General features: G+C 47.9%; 3 protein-coding genes across 11 annotated transcripts in view; all 3 read right to left on the bottom strand.

The window, feature by feature from the left end:
• The window catches only part of BUB1B (BUB1 mitotic checkpoint serine/threonine kinase B), a 43877-nt gene extending 34534 nt beyond the window's left edge, over window positions 1–9343 (bottom strand). The window contains exons 1-2 of one of the 6 annotated variants that reach the window (XM_059848729.1): window positions 9230–9309; window positions 2317–2429 (exon numbers count right to left, since the gene is read on the bottom strand). The gene's annotated coding sequence lies outside the window, so the exon portion shown is untranslated. Of the gene's footprint in view, window positions 1–2316; window positions 2430–9208 lie in introns of all 6 variants that reach the window. The other 5 variants (XM_059848730.1, XM_059848725.1, XM_059848732.1 and 2 more) reach the window with 5 other exon arrangements.
• Window positions 9344–13776: 4433 nt separating this feature from the next.
• LOC132328300 (uncharacterized) lies at window positions 13777–18618 on the bottom strand. Its single transcript, XM_059848142.1, has 3 exons — window positions 18585–18618; window positions 15368–15955; window positions 13777–14666 (listed from the first exon to the last, which is right to left on the bottom strand). Exons 1-3 carry the CDS (start codon window positions 18616–18618, stop codon window positions 14614–14616), a joined length of 675 nt encoding a protein of 224 aa, XP_059704125.1. The 3' UTR covers window positions 13777–14613.
• The window catches only part of LOC132328686 (epidermal growth factor receptor kinase substrate 8-like protein 2), a 49755-nt gene continuing 47241 nt past the window's right edge, over window positions 16677–19190 (bottom strand). For all 4 annotated transcript variants that reach the window (XM_059848715.1, XM_059848712.1, XM_059848716.1 and 1 more), the window contains one exon: window positions 16677–18939. In XM_059848715.1, the coding sequence (XP_059704698.1) occupies window positions 18868–18939 (72 nt within the window). In that variant the 3' untranslated portion in view covers window positions 16677–18867. The remainder of the gene's footprint in view (window positions 18940–19190) is intronic.

The following is a 19190-nucleotide window of genomic DNA, read 5'->3' as shown; positions in this document are numbered from 1 at the left end:
AAGTCACACGTGTCCTCTGGGTTGGCACAAAGGGTCTTGTTCTTGTAGGAGCCTGTCACAATCGCATCCTCACTCAAATGCTCAATTCCATTCAGCTCATCCTGGAAAAAACAGAAAAGACAGTGAATGCCTGCAGATTTTATCACAAATCTTTCTTTAGTTAAAAGCTGAACATTTTTCTTCCCTTTCTTCTACTCCACCACCTTCTAACATGAATGGGACATTCAGCCTTCAAGAACTCCACTTATCACAGAATCCCAGAATGCTCCAGGTCAGAAGGGACCTTAAAGACCATCCACTTCCACCCTCTTCACCACGGCAAGGGACACCTGCCACAAGTGCAGGTTGCTCTTGCAACCGCAGGCTCAAGGCAGCCACAGCCACAACATGATATTTCCAGTATAATCTCATCACCGCCCCTTTCAATTACTGCCATGCCAGGCAGCAGTTTAGAATCCTTCTTTCTTGACATGTGATGCCAGTCCAGCCAAGCTGACTCAGTCTGACAGCAGCACAGGCTGCCTTGGTGCCTCCTGGACAGGAAATCTGCCATGGGCTCAAGTGTTTCCTTACACAGGCTCCTGCTGCTACTGCTGCTGCGCTTTCCTTGGCACTCAGAGAATCCACGGGATTACGAACAGCAAGAGGCTGACGGGCACTTTTCTGATGGGCACGATCTGCTGAACAACTAAGTAGAAGTTACAGTCAGTTACATATTTATTAGAGCAGCTGCCCATCTCCAACAAATTCCTCTCAAGAGTCTAAGTACATTGATCATTTCAATCTACCAGTTTCTACTACAGAACTAGCAGCAAGCAACAGAACAGTACTATACTACAGCTCTCTAGAAAGAAGGAAAGCAGCTTAAATAGTTCTAAGTTGAAGATGAAGAAGAGAAGACTATGTCCTCATCAGGGACTCTGAGTAAGCAAATAAAAAATACCAATATAAACAAAACACAAACCCCTCCCACACCAAGCAGCTAACAGTTATTTCAGTTGGCTGCAGCAAGGGTTGGATGATTCCATTTTCATTCCCTCTGAATCCAGGTCTTGAATAATTCTACCTTGTATTCTGATTTGTCAAAGTAGAGGATTGAACAAATATAGAGAAAAATGGAACAGCAGCCAGTGGGGGAAGCAGACCTACATCTGTATAGAAAAAAACAAGAGGATCCATCATATCCACAGGTCTTCCAAAACAGTATATCCAAAATTACTTAAAATAGTTAATACTCGGTCTTAAAACTACTGTTCCGGCAGGTGTCCATTGTACCATGAGGAAATGGATTCAAAGACAGGAAAACAAAATGAACTTATAAGATTTCAACTACATAATCTAAACCTCCATGCCAAATCTCTGCCTGAGTCCCTTACAGCTAACTTAGCCTCGAGCTCTGTTCTAACCACTCCTTCCCTCCCCCTGCTATGAAAAGCCGCTGCCTTGGTAAGTAACAAATCTTCATCCCAGAGAAATGGGCATGCCAAGAGATTTACCCTCTGATGCGCCATCACTGACTTCCAGGAGAAAGAAATAGTCTTACAGTTTAAACAGGAATGCAGATTTTACATATTTGTCAACTGAACCATGGCACAGCCACGGCCAGAGCCATTCTGTAGTCCACATGCAATCCCTGCTGCTCACCACCTCTCAGCATTGCTGGGTTCCATGCAATTCAGACCTCTGGGAACTGTCTGTAACACCAAACAGTCTCTTCCACTCCTCTCCCAGAAGGAGCCTGTCTATTCCCTGGCCATCATTAGCCACAGAAAGGCAGAGCAACCTTGAAAAGAATGTGTTTTCCTCTGCTCTAATTAAACCACCCCATCTCCTGGGATTTATCAGCATTTCAGGGAACACTGTACAAGCAGCACACTCACTCCTCCGCGACCTAAGCAACACTGTTGGCATGGCAACTCTGATAGCTTCTTTCAGAATAAAACTCCAGATATGCTGAGCACAGAGTTCCCAAGACAGAAAAAAACCACCCACAAATCTGCTTCCATTCCGGCTCTTTCACAGCAAACAGCACCCCAAGACAGGTAGCTTGTGGTTTTGTGTAAACACACTGAGCTAAGCTATTAAACTCATTTGCATATATTAATATGATATAGGCTCCCACATCATGAGCAGCAATGAACACTCCCCATGTCCTTATGCAACCTCTGCTGAAGCCTCTGTCTTCAAGCTGCAGCACTAATTGCTTCCAGGCCGGCAGATTTTTAAATTCTTCCAGCTCGAGAGGCTTAAGTACTTGGCAAAACAAGTCCCAATTTTAGGAAGCAGCTTTGAGAATTCCAGTTGCAGTCCCCCTACCTCAAACTCAAGACTCACATCATTTGTGGCTGAGCTGACTCGTCCACATAGGGGGTGAAGCTGGGCACTGACTGGGGCACTTCCAAGCCAGAGCTCACAGTGCTGCGAGGACGCTGGGGAAGGAAAGGCAACATTAACAACACAGGGATGCATTTCAGTCTCCACATCCCTCTGCATTCTGCATCTCCCTTTTCCTCATCTCTCTCATTTGGATGGTTTCCTTTATAGAAAATGAAACTTGATGGAGACTTCTCCAATGAACTCCCTTCTGACACAGTCACAGCCCACCAGCTGAACAATGGCACCTAAAAGGCTCCTCCTGCATGTCCTCACCAGCCCCAGTTCCTCTTATTCTGAGGGAATGTCTATACATACTGAGGAATATATACATACACACACATTATCCTAGTCAGGCTGGGTATTCCTTATTTTCCACAGATGCCACAGTTCTCATTTTACAGCCAAGACTGTCCCAATTCTATGATAATATTCATTCTCCTGTCCACAATCAGCCTCCACACTTGGAGTTTGGTTTTTTCTCAATTTTTTCATCAGAGGCCATTGCAGCCCCACAAAAATCTCTTAACAGTGTTATGAATGATGTTCTGTATGTCTAATTAATAAACAATAAAATTTAATTTAGCAGCAATTCTAACTGAACTGCAATTTTATATAAATGAATACAACCACGTATATTAAATATAATGAAGCATACAAAAAATTTGGCTGTGATTAATTAAGTATGATTAAGGTTCGTATAAAGCATAAGCAAAAGCGACCGTGGTACAGAGAAGGCTTCTCACCCTGACACACATATGAAACAAAGTAATCCAAACTACACTTCTATACTGTATGCTAATACATATTCATCAATATTTTTTCATAAATCCCCTCCTATTTTCAATTCCTGAAATCTATATCACTACACTGCATAGCACATGCTCCACTTGTTGCTAGGGGATCTCCTGGCTTTGTCTTTGGTCTTTTCAGAGGAAGGCTCGCCATCTTCCTCGCTATCCTCTGAATAACCTTTACAGTTTGCATATGCTTACTAATCTTTGTGTTATGTAAGTATGTATTATGTTCCAAATAAGCCTTATTATTTCATAGATAAAACCACAACTTGGATTCCTCACCTGGAATCGCCCCAACTTTTCTCTCTTTTGGGATCTTGCTTATCTCCATATCACATCCTGTATCCTGTTTTTCACATGTAACAAAGGACTTTGTTCATGCCAAGGCCAATTCTGTTTGGGAGCTTGTTTATCTCAATCCTACATACTTTATTACTTTATAACAATTATTTTCTGAAACATTGATATAGTTACAATTTAGTTAGCACAAATCATTTATCACACACAGTTCTCATTTTACAGCAAAGATTGTCCCAATTCTATAATACTCATTATCCTGTCCACCAACAGCCTCCACACTTGGAGTTTGGTTTTTTCTCAATTTTTTCATCAGAGGCCATTGCAGCACCACAAAAATCCCTTAACAGTTTCCAAGGTCTGACAGTGACTGAGAGGGGCTCTGCTTGGTGCAAGCAAGAAGCCAATTTACTGTTTCTACAGATCAGTTTATGTACTCTCAGAGCTTCGGGTAGAATTTTCCACTGCCAAAGCGATAACCACAATATTTATGTTTCCTGGTAACATTACTTAACCACAGTCTTGCATGATTTGCTTTAGACAAAGCACAACACTCTTTCTGGTTCCTCTTTTATATTTCTGTTGACTGTTCCCAGGGCTTCTGGCCCACGAGGTGCAAGATGTCCACACCATTCATTGACTGTGTAGTACTTTTTATTCCACTGCTCAGCTGTCCCTCCACAGAGATCCATTAGTAAAGAGGAGAGGTAGAATTTAGTCTGGCCACACACTACTGTCATCTGCCTGTTTCAATTCCCTGAGACTCTTCAGCACAAAGGAAGTTATGTGATGGGAATACTCACTCCTCTTTTCCATCATTTCCCAAACTACTTCCTGAGGCATCTTGAAACCAGCAGTAAGAGAAACCCCTTCTTCCCTGTGCAGGTTTTAATATGCCAGAGTATTCACTAAAGGTTATTCTTGCACTGCCCTTCAATGGAGTAGAATTAAACATCCTTGCCTCTTCTGCCAGAAACAGGATATTTTATTTAATTAAATCTAAGAAATTTCATTAAGGGAGGGAGCAGAGACTACTCTAACGGCAGACATTAAAACAAATACAGAACCATTCAGAGACCAGAATGAATGTTTTAAACAGCACAAAGGGATAGGTAAAAGAAATTTATATTAATAATTCCTCCTCACTTTTCTCAGCTATATTAAGCCTGTGATTTACTGAACTTTTCCATTAATTTAATGTTATAAATGACTATGTAGCAGTTGGCTCTCGCTACTATTTATATGTTTTAATTATAGGATTGTAACTCCTTGCAAATAATTATTGTAAGTTTTAAACTGTTTTTAAGTATGGAAAAATTACTAATAGCTTATGGGCAATGCAAACAGAGAAGCAAGGCTTTCACAAGATGTAAGCGGGCTTGCAAAAGATGTATTTTAAGATATTGTGAAATACAAAGCTGTGTTTTGTGTCAGGGAAATATAGGCAAGGTGTATAGTTGTGATTGTGATATGTGTGGAGACCGACCATGGGACAGTTATAAAGAAAAATTGTAATAAATAACTGAGGAAAGTAAAGCATGGAGGAAGGCCTTTGAACCTATCCTTTGTTCGCAATTAACTTATATTAGTCTTAAGTTGATTTAGGAGCATTTGAATTAAAGTTTTTAGCTGCTGCTTTTTGACAAGAACTTTCTGCTTGTAGGTAAGCCTTAAAGAGTATAGGAATAACCTTTTGAAGTATAATTTTAAAATATTGCTTGCAGTAAGGATCTTTGAAACTATAGCTTTAGAATATATAAAAAGGAAGCACGCTTATCTCAAGGCCCTAATAAAACACTGAAAAGCAGCTTGAGAAAGATGAACATCAACTCAATGATTAATAGTTTCGACCAAGGGAAGCTGGACATCACTATCATAAGATTAATAGTCCTTGAAATTAAAAGTTGGACCCATATCTGGAAGCTGGACCCCACCAGCTGGGATACTTCTTCCTCCTTTTGAAAGCCAGACCCCACCAGCTGGGATACTCCTTTGGAGATGTACATCCTGAGAAGACTAAATCACAGAAGTATATAGATTTGTGATGTAAAAATTTGGAATAGAAACTGCTGATAAATAAGAATTGGGAATAGAAACTGCTGAGATAGGTTATGAGTACCCCTATAAATACCTGTAAGCCCCAACTATCAGTGTGCATTTGGAGGGAAACTGCCCCCACTGTACCCATGCTCATACTTTACCATATTAATTAATTAATTGATTGCTGCTTGAATATAGGCCTAGTCAAGCTCCTCATTTATAACCATATGCTTGCTACTGCAAAATATACATTTAAAATAACAAAAGCAGAGAAACAAAAACCACAAAAGAAGCACCAAGCTCAAAGTGCCATCACCAGACAAGCAGAAGAACCCTGTAGACTGCTGAAGTCTGCAATTATTGAATTGTGCAAACGCAACGGAAACCTGAAGTGAGAAGTGTGGTCATGGAGCCCAAAACAAATCTACAGCAAAAATTGAGGAAGTAATGTAACTGCAACACAGTAAAGGACCCTGGGCTGAAGAAGGGGGCGTGTACTGGCTTTGCCAGGCACTTGTATATTTAGCTTTATGTTTTATCCTTTCTAAATAATTTATTAAATTCTTAAAATATAAGAGTGTGCTTACTTTCGAACATTTAAAAAAACTGCTTTCTATCTGAAAAGAATGTTCTTGAAGTTTCCAAGAATTTTATACTGGTTGCATCCCTCCCTCATTTGAGGTTTTTCTAACCAAGCTTCACTTATAACAATGTCCATAATGAATAGATGAAAATACTTTTATTATCTCGATGCCTAAAGTTTTTAGCTTTTATGTATTCTTCACGTATTTGGAGTTCTGTAGCCTGTTAAATGCCTCAGTGTAACTTCCAGTACTTTCCCACCTTTCTTTCCCACAGGGAATAGGCCCTTATTGACACATTCCTAAAATTGTGTTATCTCTTGCCTGCTACTTCTCCAAGGACATTTTATTTTGCAATCACTGGCATAAGGGTAGGGGAGGAGGGCAGAAGCCAGGGAGGAGATTACCTAACCAACTGCTTCTCTCATTGGACAACGTGGGCCAGATATTCCAATGGCCCAATCCTATCTATTCTAAGGACCGAATTCTGAGCAATGGCTTTTTGCCATACTCTGGACCTGAAGGGCTTTCAAGGAAAGCTTTGCTTTTACATTATCATTCTAACATGGTCTGGAAAGGTTTGTGTTCCACACCACGTGACCAACAGAACAGACCACGGGGGACACAAACATCATAAAGTCACCCTAGGACATCCAGGCATCAGCCTCGTGACTTTCTATTCCTCTTTTCTCAGCTACAAAGAACATGGCAACACTGGGCCTTATCTGAGCACCTACGAAACAAACCTGAGCTCACAGGATTGATTCCCTTCACACAAGGTCTTCTATCACTTCTCTACAACAGCCTCAACACCTGTAGCACAGCTGCTCCTTTTGATATTTAGTTTAAGCCATTGGAAGCTACTCTCTGTCATCCTATTGCCAGGATAAATATTCCATTGATACTGCACTTGAATTCTTTTGATCTGCGCTCTTCTGTTTTCCTCACAAGCACTTCAAAACAAGACTTGCAGAATGCTGCACAGGCCTTCTCTGCACAAGACAGCCAACAAGTTCTTCCTTCAGGTTTCCAAAATAATTCAACTCTTATGCTTCTATCTTACAGATTTAAATAATGCCTGCCTTCTCTCCCCTCCTCATGTCTTGCCTCTTACATTCCTTTTCTGCCCTCCAAACATTTCAGCAAGCCACCTCTGCCAATTCTTCTGCTTAGCAAGAATATCCTGGCCTTGATTTTAAAACTCCACAGAGAGTTTTTCAACCTTATTCAAGCAAGGCTTTATCAGCCTGCTAATCTTGAGCAGAGTACACATGGCCAGGGACTCTTTAGGAGAGCAACCATTCACAAAGGCATGCAGTGACAGGACAACGGGGAATGGCCTTAAGCCAAAGGAGAGTGTCTTTGGATGAGATATTGGGAAGAAATTCTTCCCTGGGAGGGGTCTGTGGCCCAGGCACAGATTGCCTACAGGAGCTGTTGCTGATCCATCCTTGGGAGTGCCCAAGGCAAGTTTGCATGGGGCTTGGAGCAAACTGGGCTACTGGAAGGTGAAACCAGATGATCTATAAGGTTCCCCCTAATCCAAACAATTCCACAATTTTATCATTTAATCTGTATTTGCAACAGAGACAAACCACAGGCAAGGGGGAAAGGCGCCACCTCTGCTTCAAGGTTTAGAAGTCATCAACTTACACACACCTTCCTCTCTTTTCCCCATCCGTTTTCAACCCCCTTACCCTGTTAAATTTCTAAGATCCTGCACTGATTTGTTTCTGCAGGCTGGACATCTCCTGTCCCTGCCCGAGGAGCTGCACATTCTCCCTGGTCAAGCAGGAGTGGCTGACTGCTGGGGCATGACCAGCTCTCCTTTAATCCTACACTTAAAAGGAAATGGACACCTGTACGGCTGGGTACTGACTTGAAACCTGACAGAGACAGCTTTCCTAAGCCCATTCACCCTGAATTCCTGTGCAGCCAGAATACACCACTTAGATACCCAACTTTTAGGGGGTTTTTAGAGGGACTTGGGGGTTTAATTCCCCCCTACCAGAAATATATGAAAAAAGCGCCCATCTTGACAATGAAGAACCGCACGCAAGCAATATTAGCAGAAAAAGCCACTAAGATTAAGCAATCTCCCTCCCCAGTGATTGCTCCTTTCCCTGCCCCGAGATCCCCCACACCCTCCTCACAGGGGCTGCCGACGGCTGCGCTCCGGCCAGGGGGAGACCCAGCCAGGCTTAGTCGGGACCCTCTGGTCCTTCACCAGTTCGACCAGCGGTTGCAGCAGGCGGGGGCACAGCCGAGCCTCGACCCCTGCCGGGGGGCGGCGGGCAGAGCGGCGGGGACTCCCCGCTGGCACCGACGGGAGGCGAGGCTGTTGGTTCTCCGGGACGCATCGCCCCACGCCGGGACCGGGCAGCCCGCACTGTCCGGGCACCCCAGCGCCGTGCCGGGCAGAAAAATATGCCTCAGAGCGCCACAGCCGCGAGCGCCAAGTACTTTATACCCTAAAGCCCCTCAAGGATCCCACACAGACATCGCCGCTCCGCCCTACACACCTCACAGCTCCTCACAGACCCCACACAGCCCCTCGCAGACCCCCCAGACATACCCACAGTCCCGCACACCTCACAAACCACAGCCCCTCACGGATCTCTCTGTGCCCCTCAGCTCCGCGCAGTCCACATCCCTGAGCTGCGCGACCCTCACGAATCCCGCAGCCGTCAGTCCAGCGCACCTCAGTACTTAAAGCCCCTCAGCCCCACAGGAATGCCTCAGCCTCCCACAGCCCCTCAAGCCCTACACACCTCACGGCTCCCCAAGCGCTTCTCAAGTGCACGGCAGCCATCAGTTACGCGAACTTTACAGCCCCCCACAGACTCCACTGATACCGGAGGGTCCCTCACAGACTCCACAGCCCCTCAGGTCCCACCCCCGACCCCACAGGCGCGCAATCCTCACGGTACCACAAACCTCAGCCCCGTGCATCTCACAGCTCCTGGGACCGCCTCAGTCCTCCATGGACCCCACAGCCCTCTGCCCCGAATACCTTTAACCATACAGCACCTCAGCCCTCTTCCCCTCACGGACCCCACAGCTCCTCAGGCCGCCTTAGCCCAGAGCGCCGCAGGCTTCGCCAACCCTTCCCGGACCCACCTCCCACCCAGCCGGACGTACCACACACTGCTCCCAGCCGCACGAGCCGCCCAACCCGACACAGCACCTTTCGCCAGCAAAACGCCCAAGTGCTGCCGCTGCCTTAATATTCAAGCCTCTCCCGCCTCCTCATTGGCCACGCCTCTCGCCCCGCCCTGCCTGATTGGCTCCGTCCTGCGTCGCCCCAGAGCATCACGGGAAGTGTAGTTCCCGCTTTGCCAGCGCCAGCCGGCGGGGAAAAATAAGTAATTTTAAAATTAATGCGCTCGCAGTTAGTCTCATCTGAAAGTCTCATACTCCTGTTCCTGCTCGCGTGAGTTCTCGCCCTTTTAACTCCTAACCGCTGGCACTTGCTGATTCTCCACGTTATTTTTTTGTCTTAAACTCATTCCGCCTTTTTTCCGGAAGCGCTCACTTCACGCAACTGGAGATGAGTTCTGCTTTGGTGTCACAAAAACCTCTCACTTTTTGGGTGAAAAATACATAGTTTGCCGCTCCCAGAAGTGTATGTGTTAATGTGATCCTCAGCCCCATCAATTACCCTTCTCTCCTACAGCATCCCAAGAGACAACTAATTAGTCTGACAGGCTGCAGTAATACTCAGGAGCCTGGAGTGACTGGAAGCGTCCAAGGCCAGGTTGGACGGGGCTTGGAGCAACCTGGGATAGCGGAAGGTGTCGCTGTTCATGGCAGAGGGTCAATGGAATGGGCTTCAAGTTCCCTTCCCACCCGGAACATTCCAGAATTTTATGAATATGTCATCACTGCTTCCAGTGCCGGAGCACGACCTGATTTTTCCTGCGCTCGTTGACAGAGCTGAGGGAACCGCTCAGGAGAAACAACGGGGGCAGAGGGTGAGGGCCGGAACAGCACCACATGCTGACAGCCTGTCCTGCAGCACCCCCTTGTGTTCCTGCCGGGAATGCAATGAGCCGGGACTGCGTGTTGGCTTCTCTGGAGTTGAGATCTTCATAAAATCCAACATCTGCAGGGCCTCAAGGCTACAGATGTCCCGTTCCCCTCTGCATTCAGGATCTGCAAACGCTGACGTATGAGTTAGGTGCAAAAAGAAATTTTCATGGACTTGGACAGGAATATCCTGCCAGGAACATAGATTAGCTGCCTGCTGTTATTGGTAATGTGATCAATAACAGAGGTATTTGTCATAAAGAAAACTGAATGAGCAGAAAGCAGGGATTTTTTTCACAACTGCCCTTGACTCACAGACTCTGGAGGCCTTGGTGATGCTTGGGACTAATGAAGCTTTTGTATGCAGAGAAGAGATGAACTGTGACCATGGTGTTGATGGGAGGTTGTTTCTGCATTACATGGGCAAGAAACTCATGAGAGACCCCGGACTGAGGACAGCGGGCGGGACGGGGCGGTGCCGGACGGGGCTCGGTCGAGCTGTACGGGGCTGTGATGCGACTGCGTGTGCGTGTGTGTGATGAACAGCGACAAACGCCGCTCCCAAGAGAGCGGAGCTGGCCGCAAATCAAAGTCGGCAACGCCCAAGAGGGCGGCCCGGGCCGGAGGTGGCGGAACCGCTCGGACCCGGCTGCTGCCAGCACACAAGATGGCGGGTCTGGGCAGGACTCACGTGATACCACACCTAAGATGGCGGCCATCACCGGAAGTGGCTTCTGACAGAACACAAGATGGCGGACTCCGGGCGGAACTCACATTACCACACCTAAAAAGCGGCTTAGGCTATGGTGACTTTTCCAATATGGCGACGATTTGCGCAAGCGTTTTGAGTAGGGAGAAAATGGCGCCAAAACGGACCGCGTGCCCCGAAAGACGTCCCGGTTGGGACGGGGGCCTTGGTCAGAGGCGCCGCGGGGGAGCGTGAGGCGGCGGCAGGCAGTGGCGGGGCACCCTCGGTGCCGGTCGCTGAGGCGAGAGGCCCCCTGACCGGGCATGGCGCGGGCTCAGCTCTGAGGGGACTCCCAGCGAGCCTGAACCCCGGCCCGGCCCCGGTAAGCGGCGGGAGCGGCTGCGTCAGGCGCTCGGGGAGATCGTTCATCGCCCCGGCTCGGGGAAGACATGAAAAGAGAAAATGGTCGAGAAAATAACACAAACAACCTCTTCTGGACATGGTGGTGTCGGTGAGGGGCCCTGTGTCACCGCAAGTCTGCAGAACCCGTCTGAGGCAGACACGCCCCGAGGCCACTGCTCTGGGCAGAGGTGGAGATCTTCCCCTGGCTGTTGTTCCGGGTCAGTGTCAGTTTGTCCTGGTAATTGGTGTTCTTGAATGTCATTGCTGAAATATTCCTTCACACAGGGTGTCCTGCACCAGCACTTACAGCTCCTATGCCCAGGAGGAATTAATTAAGGTTTTTTAGTCTTTGTTATTAATTCAAGTGAATAATTTCTGTAATTTTTAGCAACATACCTGGTCTTCTGTCCTTAATCCTGACAGGGTTCTACAGAGGTTTGATCACACCTTTAAAGCAGTTTCTCTCCCCCAAACCCCAGTTAAACTGACTGAGATCACACACAGGTGATGCCCTGAAACTCCTGGGTTAATGTTAATTCTTGCCAAATTATTTTTTTATGAGGTTAAATTCCAGTGGATCTGTACCAAAAGATAGAAGCCCTGAAGTACAAGCAGCTGTGCTACAGGACCTGGTTGCAATGCTGTGCCCCTTCCAGGACCTGTTCAGGAGCTCCAGTGGACCATCGGGTTCAGCTGCTGCCCCAACACTGCCAGGGCCACCCCCATCTCACATCCCCAGGTGCCACATCAGGAGCCACCCACCAAGTGACAGGAATTGGGCTGAGGGCTGCAGGCACTGACAGGGTCACTGCTCATTGGAAGTGGGGCTGGGGCTTCCCAGAGGAGTTCCAATGCCCCTTCCCTTCCCTGGCCTTCCCAGGTAGGATGGCTGCTCTGGAGAGTGCAGAGTGCAGGGGGAGGAGCCAAAGCCAGACTTGGGACCATTTCCCAGCAGTTCAGAAAATTTGTGCCAGGAGCACTTTGAAGTCCTAAAGGTGCTCAGCACCATTTCCTCTGGGTTTTTATGTACTTGGAAACAGATTTCAGGATCTTCCAGTGAATTCAGTGAATTGTCCCAGACAGAGACCTTTCTGCTGACCTGAAAGTAGCTTTTAAACCCCAGACCCACAGGCTTGCAGTGTTTTCCAGTGGCAGTGGAAAACACGATGGAAAAATCCTCTTCAGTGATGCAGCTGCCCACGAGGGCTGAGTCAGCTGGGACAGCCCTTGCTGTCGCATGTTCTCCTCTCTCAGATAAAAAACCACTTGGCTTTGCCATGTGGGATTGACTGAGGCTGTGAAGTGCAATCTAGAGCATCTCCAGGCTGCTGGTGCTTGGGGCTGTGGTGTTTGGTGCTCAGACAGCATTCCAGCCCATCTGCTCCAGGGTTGGATGTGCATTTCCAGTTACTCAGACTGGGAAAAGGCCAAGAATGTGGTGGGAAAGGCTTTCTCCCAGGCCTGGACACACTCAAGGCAGGAATTATTTTTAAATATTTGTGGTCTTTTGCTTCCCAGCCTGGGCTAAGTTGGTGTTCCCCAAACTGCATGTGGAGTGAGGAGGTCTCTGTTGGGAGAGTGGGAGAAAGGGACACACTAGGTTGGTGTGTCCCAGGTGGGCAGAGAAGTCTGATAATGCCAATATGGGTTTGTGAGTGTTTGATCACTCCAGGGGTACCAACGTGTCTCAGGCAGGTGGTTCAGGGCAGAGGGGAGCAGGGGCTGACGGACACTGGCACTGGATGTTTGGTCATAGCTGGAAAGGAGCAGCTGGACCTCCCCCAAGGCAGTGCTGGCTCTGAATCTGGGTCTTATCTGGCCACAGAAGGATGTGGCAGCTGGAGACTAGGCAGGTGCTGTCCCATCCTATTTAGTTCTTGTCCCTGTTTGTTCCCTTTCAGTGGAACAGCATCCTTTCCTGGCCAGTTGTTCTCTGCAAACAGCAGAGCCTGGCCCTGAGGTTCCTCGGCGCTGGTGTGGCCCACTGTCTTTGTCACCTGCCCTTGACACCGTCACTGGAGCTGCCTTTGCCATTCCCTGCTGAAGGGCAGGATCTGCCCAGAGCCGGGAGCACCCCGCAGAATGCAGCCCCTCTTTTCCAGGAGGTGAGGGAGCGGCAGGAGCTGCAAAGGATGTTTTCCAGGCAGAGGAACCGAGGTCACTGGGAGAATTTCAGCTCCCAGCAGCTCTGTCAGTGCCAGAGGGACTCAGGGCTGGGAAGAGAACAGGGCAGCACTGGGAACCCTGGGGCTGTGAACAACTTCAGTGTGCAAAGGAATGAACATTGGAGAGATGGGCAAACAATGGGAGGAGTTGGAAGGAGAAAAACCAACCTGGAATTCGGCTTTTGGTGTTGCTGTGTGTGGTCTGTCACCTCCAGGCATAAAACTGGACTTTGAACATGTCCATGGTGAGTTGTGTGTTCTGCTCATGGGAACACATGACCAGGGAAAGTGGATGTAAAGGCTTGAGGCAGACCAGAGGGTTCATTGAGCCTGCAGGATCATGGCAAGTGCTGCCCTGGAAAACTCCAAGATAAGAGTAATCAAAATATGAACTCATTAAACTCAGTTTTTAAAAATTTTATTAAAGATAAAAAAAGATGGGAATTACCTTGGTAGAAAAGCACCTCTTGAAACAAAGCAGAATTAAAATACCTGTAAGCAGAAAACCCAGGAGAAATGGCTGCTGGCTCCTGGAGACGTGGTCTGTTCAGGCAGGTTTTGTACTGGATTGAACGGCAGTTTTGCCTTCTGGGACGGGAACCTGCATCCCCCTGGAAGGAGAAAACATGGGAAGAGTGCAAGGGGGAAGACAGTTGTTGACATCAGCCCTTGGATTCCATTTCCTCCCAGAGGGTCTGTGCTGCTTGAGGTCCAAGGGAAATTAGTCTTGGAGTACTTGTGTGTTCACCTGTTGAGCTTGAAGGACACATTGGCGATGTGAAATTCCAGGGAAGCTGTCATTGCTGCAGTGGCTGGGGTGAGAAGCAGTGGAAGTTGTTTGCTGGCTGCTTGTTGCCCACCTTCTCCTCAGTCCCCTGGAGCTCCAGGTCCCTACACATCACTTTTATTTTTCCAAGGGTTTTGCTGAAGGGTTTCTAAATGTAGCAGTGGGATTTGCTGCAGCTGGAATTTATTTCTGTTTCAGGAGGTGTCTCATTGTATGGTGTGTTTTTTTCCCACAACTGAATCATCCCCTCCATGAAGAGTCCATGTTGTTCTACATGGCTGCTTTGGTTATGGGTCAGAGGGAGAGAAGGGAAATGACTTTTTATGATCTTGAAATTTTTGCAGACAGAAGTGGGATGTCATCTTGCTCCTCCCCAAAGCACTGCAGGCATATGGGAGTAGCTCAGTGCTGGCACAGTTGTCTGAGAAATGACAGTATTTGAGAGGTTTAAGTGTTAATAACAACTCTTGTCTCTTGGATGCAAAGATTCAGTCCTGCAGTCCCAGGCTGAGGAGGGAAAAAGGAACTGCTGTTATTCATGGAAAACTTTCTGCTATTCCTGGTACAGACTTTTAATCTTTGTATGGTTTACTGTCCAGTATCTGTGCATAGAGAATGACTGATTTGAGGTAAAAATTGAGATAATCAGTAGTGGATAGGTAGGGAAAACTTTAGGAGTAAACTTGAGGTGGCCTATATTGGAGAGCATGAATATTTTGAAGTAAACTGTGGCAGTCAGTAGTGCACAGGTAGGGAAAGTTTTGGGGGTAAAATCTGAGGTAATCTCTAGGGAAGAGAATGAACATACTTGAGGTTAAAATCAGGCAATCAGTAGTGAACAGATAGGGGAAAAAAATTGGGGTAAAACTGGAGACAATCTCCAGATTAGGGAATGAATACATATAAAAAAATGAGGAAATCAGAAGTGGACAGAAAGGGAAAGTTTGGAGGAAAAACTTGAAGCAATGCCCAGGGAAGAGAACAAACATGATGAGGTAAACTGAGAGAGTCGCTTGTGGACACATAGTGAAAATTTTAGGGATAGAAATTGAGATATTCTCAAGGATAGAGAATTAATATTTTGAGGTAAAGATCAGATAATTAGTAATGGACAGGTAGGGCAAATCTTGTGGGAAAAACCTGAAATAATCTGTACAGCAGAGCATGAACCTTTTGAGGGAAAAATGAGATAAATATTTATCCTTTACTTCTCTGTGTAATAACTGAATCTCCACCTGCTGTGAGCCACTCGTCGAGTTCTCCTGAAGAAAACCTCATGGCAGAGGAGTTTGCAAAAAGCCGAGAGCTGTGTTTGGAGCAGAGAAAGGAGAGAGCTGAGAGCTGTGTCTGCCTGTGCTGCCCCAGCCTCACAATATCCTCGGGGGACACCGACATGTCCGCGGCCGTGGCGGCTCCCGTGCCTATGAGGGACGGTGCGTGCCCCGAGGGGACCGCCCTGCGCGCGCACCCGCGGCCCGCGCGCACCCGCGCCAATCCCAGCCCGGCTGGGCCGCAGCGGCCAATCAGGAGGGCGGACACGAGACGGACGCGGCCGGGAGGAGCCGGGGCGGGGCAGCGGGAGGGAGAACGATTCTGATTGGCTGGTTCGTGGGCCTGGGGGTCGGGGCGGGCGGTCGCCGTGGCGACCCTGACGCCGCCATTGTCCCCAGCAGAGTGCGTCCGGCGCTTTGCCGGCCCGGGGACCTCCCGGCCCCGGCATCTCCGGTCTCCAGAACCACCCGGGGATCTTCCCCAGGGCCGGCGCGGCGCCCGACCCGCCCCCAAGGCACCCGTCCCTCATGGCCGTGCGGGGTCCGGGCGCCGCCAGTGCCGCAAGATGGCGGCGGGCGGGCCCTGAGGGGAGACGGCCGTGAGGGAAGGCTCGGAGCCGCGCCGGTGCTGCCCCGCTGCAGGAGCTCAGCGCTCTGTGCTCCCTCCCCTGCCGTCGTGGCAAGGTTCGAAATGGCTTGGGCACAGTTCCAGCCGCTGAGAGAGCCCCCGACCCAGCAGGGCAGGTGTTTTGGGCTCTTGGTTTGCCTAACTTTATTTAGGCTGTAGAGGAGGTGATCTTGTTAGTGTGGTCCTACTTGGAAATTGAACTCCCCTAAACATCTACAAAAGGCATTACCAGTTATTTCAACTGAGTAACTTAATTACTGGGGAAAAGAGAAAACAAACTTTTGCCTCCTGAAACCGAGGATGTCTCTTGGCTGGAATTGGAGAATCCGTGAACCGGCCCTCAGTCAGGGTTTGTTGCTGTTCCTTCTTTCTATATTGTTCCACTTAGGATGGCTGCCACAGTCGTTCCTCTTCCAGATAAGCAGAAATGTGCTTTTGTACAGCCTTGTCATGGTTTGTCCCTGTTTTTAAAACAGCTGTCCAGGCCATAACGCTCTTCCTGTTGAATGTCAGTCCCCAAATCCAAAAGGAAATGTGTGGTTTCAGACATTTTGCTGAGTTTCTGAGACTGTCAGTGACAAACCATTATGAGAACCCAGTGAAAGAGACAGAGATGGGTTTATAAGTATAACTTAACTATTTTAATAACTCTTGTACAGTGCATGGTTATATCATTGTCTCCTTCGCTCAGTTACATCAATGTACAGTACTTTATAGCAGTGTCTGCAGGCAGTACAAACAGAACAGATGCACAGCTCAGTCACATGGAAATTTGTAAAAGTGACCTCTGCAATAAGGTCTGCTGAGATACTTGTTTTGGGAAGTGCTCCTGTGGCTCCCAGCATTACAGAGCTGTCCTGTCCACTCCTGTTAAAATCCCAGATAACTGTAATTCCCTGTGATTTGCTTTCCTCTACACCCCAGGACTAGAAGGGGGTGTGTTTCCTATCTCAACATTTGTTTTTATTTTCATTTCAGAAACTTTTCCACCTCCTGTGCTTGCCATCCTGCTTCCCTTCTCCACCCTAATCCAGAGCCAGGGCTTCTCAGGAGGATTGTCCTCTTCATCCCTCCCTGACAAGGTGAGTGCCCTTCTCAGATCCCAGCAGGGCTGTGACTAAACCCAGGATCCCCCCCTGCCTGCACCCTAATTCTGCTGGTGCCAGCAGTGCCCTCTTTCAAATGAAGAAAACAGATTATCCATTGGAGACAGTCAGGAATAAAGCCAAAACTGAGGTGCACTGGTGCTCTCAGATGGAGACACGAGTTCCCCAACACTGTGTTAAAGCTTTTTCCATTGAATGTGTAAGGACAGACACAAATTTGGGCAAAGACTCAGCAGTGCTGAGAGAGAAAAGCCAACTGTGCCTGGGCTGTGGGCAGCTCTGGAGCTGTGTTTGCTTCAGTGCTTTGCAATCAGGTTGGTCTGTCAGTTAAACAGAGATAGAAGTGCAATGTGCCACACTTGCTGTGGACAGGAACTATGCTGCTTGCTTGAGTTAAGAAATTGTGAGTAAATTTTTGGAAGCATAATCACTAATTCTGCCTCTAGGGAGAGAGATTTTCCTCACCCCCTATTTACAGATTGTTATATATAAATGCACATAACTTTATGAAGGAAAACAGGAAGTCAAGAGCAACACCCTGTGCTAAATTAGATTTTTTTTTTCTTTGTGCCCACTTATTTGGAGTTAAACCTGCCTTTCCCAGTGTGCTTTGGGGTTTCAGCTATTTGGGAATAATTTCAGCTTTTTACAGTGAAAACGTGAAGGTGGGGACGAGTGACCAACACCCTGGGAAGAGCTGTGGGTGTGCCTGGGACAGGAGCGAATGGTCAGGGCTTATCTTCTCCTGGTTTGAGGGCAGGTTTGGCAACCCCACAACATTCCAGTGCTGGATCAGTGGCCCAGGGAAGGGCTGCACAGCTGCCCTGAGCCCGGGGCTGTGCATCAGCAGCAGTGGGCAGGTGGAGCTCACCTATGTGCACCTTCAGATCCCTTTGTTTGTCACTCCTGCTCCTTTCTAGGCACTGAGAGCTCATCTCAGCTGTTCAGAGACAGCACTAACTGCTCTGTGGATTTAAGGAGGCAGCCAGACTTTGGGAATGTGTGTTGCCATTCCAGCCTTGTCCAGTGAGGGGGCACAGGGGGACAGGAGGGGGACAGGGAGCTGTCACCGGGCTGGGCTCATGGGCTGCAGGGGACACCTGCACTGAGGAGGAAATGGAAATGGGGCTGCCTTAGGTTGCCCAGAGGGGTTGTTACTCCCCATCCCTGGAAGCGTCCAAGGCCAGGCTGGACAGGATTTGAACAACTTGGCCTTGGGAAAGGCGTCCCTGCCCATGATAGGGGAGGAACAGGATGAGCTTTAATGTCCTTTCCTTAAACCCAAACCACTGCAGGGTTCCAAAGCCTTGTCCCCTCCTGAGCTGTGTGCCAGGCCTGCTCTGCCAGTGAGGGGTGGGAGCAGGGACAGCCCTCGGAGAAAAGCTCTGGGGTCTTTGTTTGAATCCGGCCCTGGTCGTACATCCAGCCCCGTGGGAATCCTGCTCTGATCGCATGCACGGAAAATTTCAGTATAAAATATATAGTTATAAAAAAAATACTTCATGCAAAATTAAAACACCTTTCCCAGTGGGATGTGGTCTTACTGTCAACCCTTCCCAACAGTGTTCAAGGAGTTGTCACTCTGATGGCAGCTGGACCCCAAGGGGGGCTCTGCTGCCTCCGGCCTGGGCCGGGAATCATTGCTTTCATTCCCTTTTTTTCTGCACTACTTAGGGCTAAGAGCTGAAATAAACAGAGAGACTTTAATTAGCAGAATCAATCCTTTCCTGGCGGCGCTTCATGATTTCTTGGAGCTCTGACTCCCCTCTGCTTTTCTGGAATGGAAACAAAACAGGAAGTTTGGATTTGAACTTCAAGCTGTAGTTAAATTACAGTGTTTAATGAATGCTGTGGGAGTAGAGCTAGTTTCAAAGGGATAGGTGATATCAGTAAAAAGCAGATTAATTAGTGGAAACAGGGAGATCTTATGGATTTGGGCCTTTTAGCTTAAAAGACACTTCAGAATGTTTACATGTGTTTTATTGCTTGTGTAGGTTTGGTTGCAATTTTTTTCCCCCACTTGTGT

This window comes from Haemorhous mexicanus, chromosome 6 (assembly GCF_027477595.1).
Source record: "Haemorhous mexicanus isolate bHaeMex1 chromosome 6, bHaeMex1.pri, whole genome shotgun sequence".
NCBI classification, from domain to species: Eukaryota; Metazoa; Chordata; class Aves; order Passeriformes; family Fringillidae; genus Haemorhous; species Haemorhous mexicanus.
The sequence above is the reverse complement of the archived record's forward strand: the minus strand, read 5'-3'. Positions and strand labels throughout refer to the sequence as shown.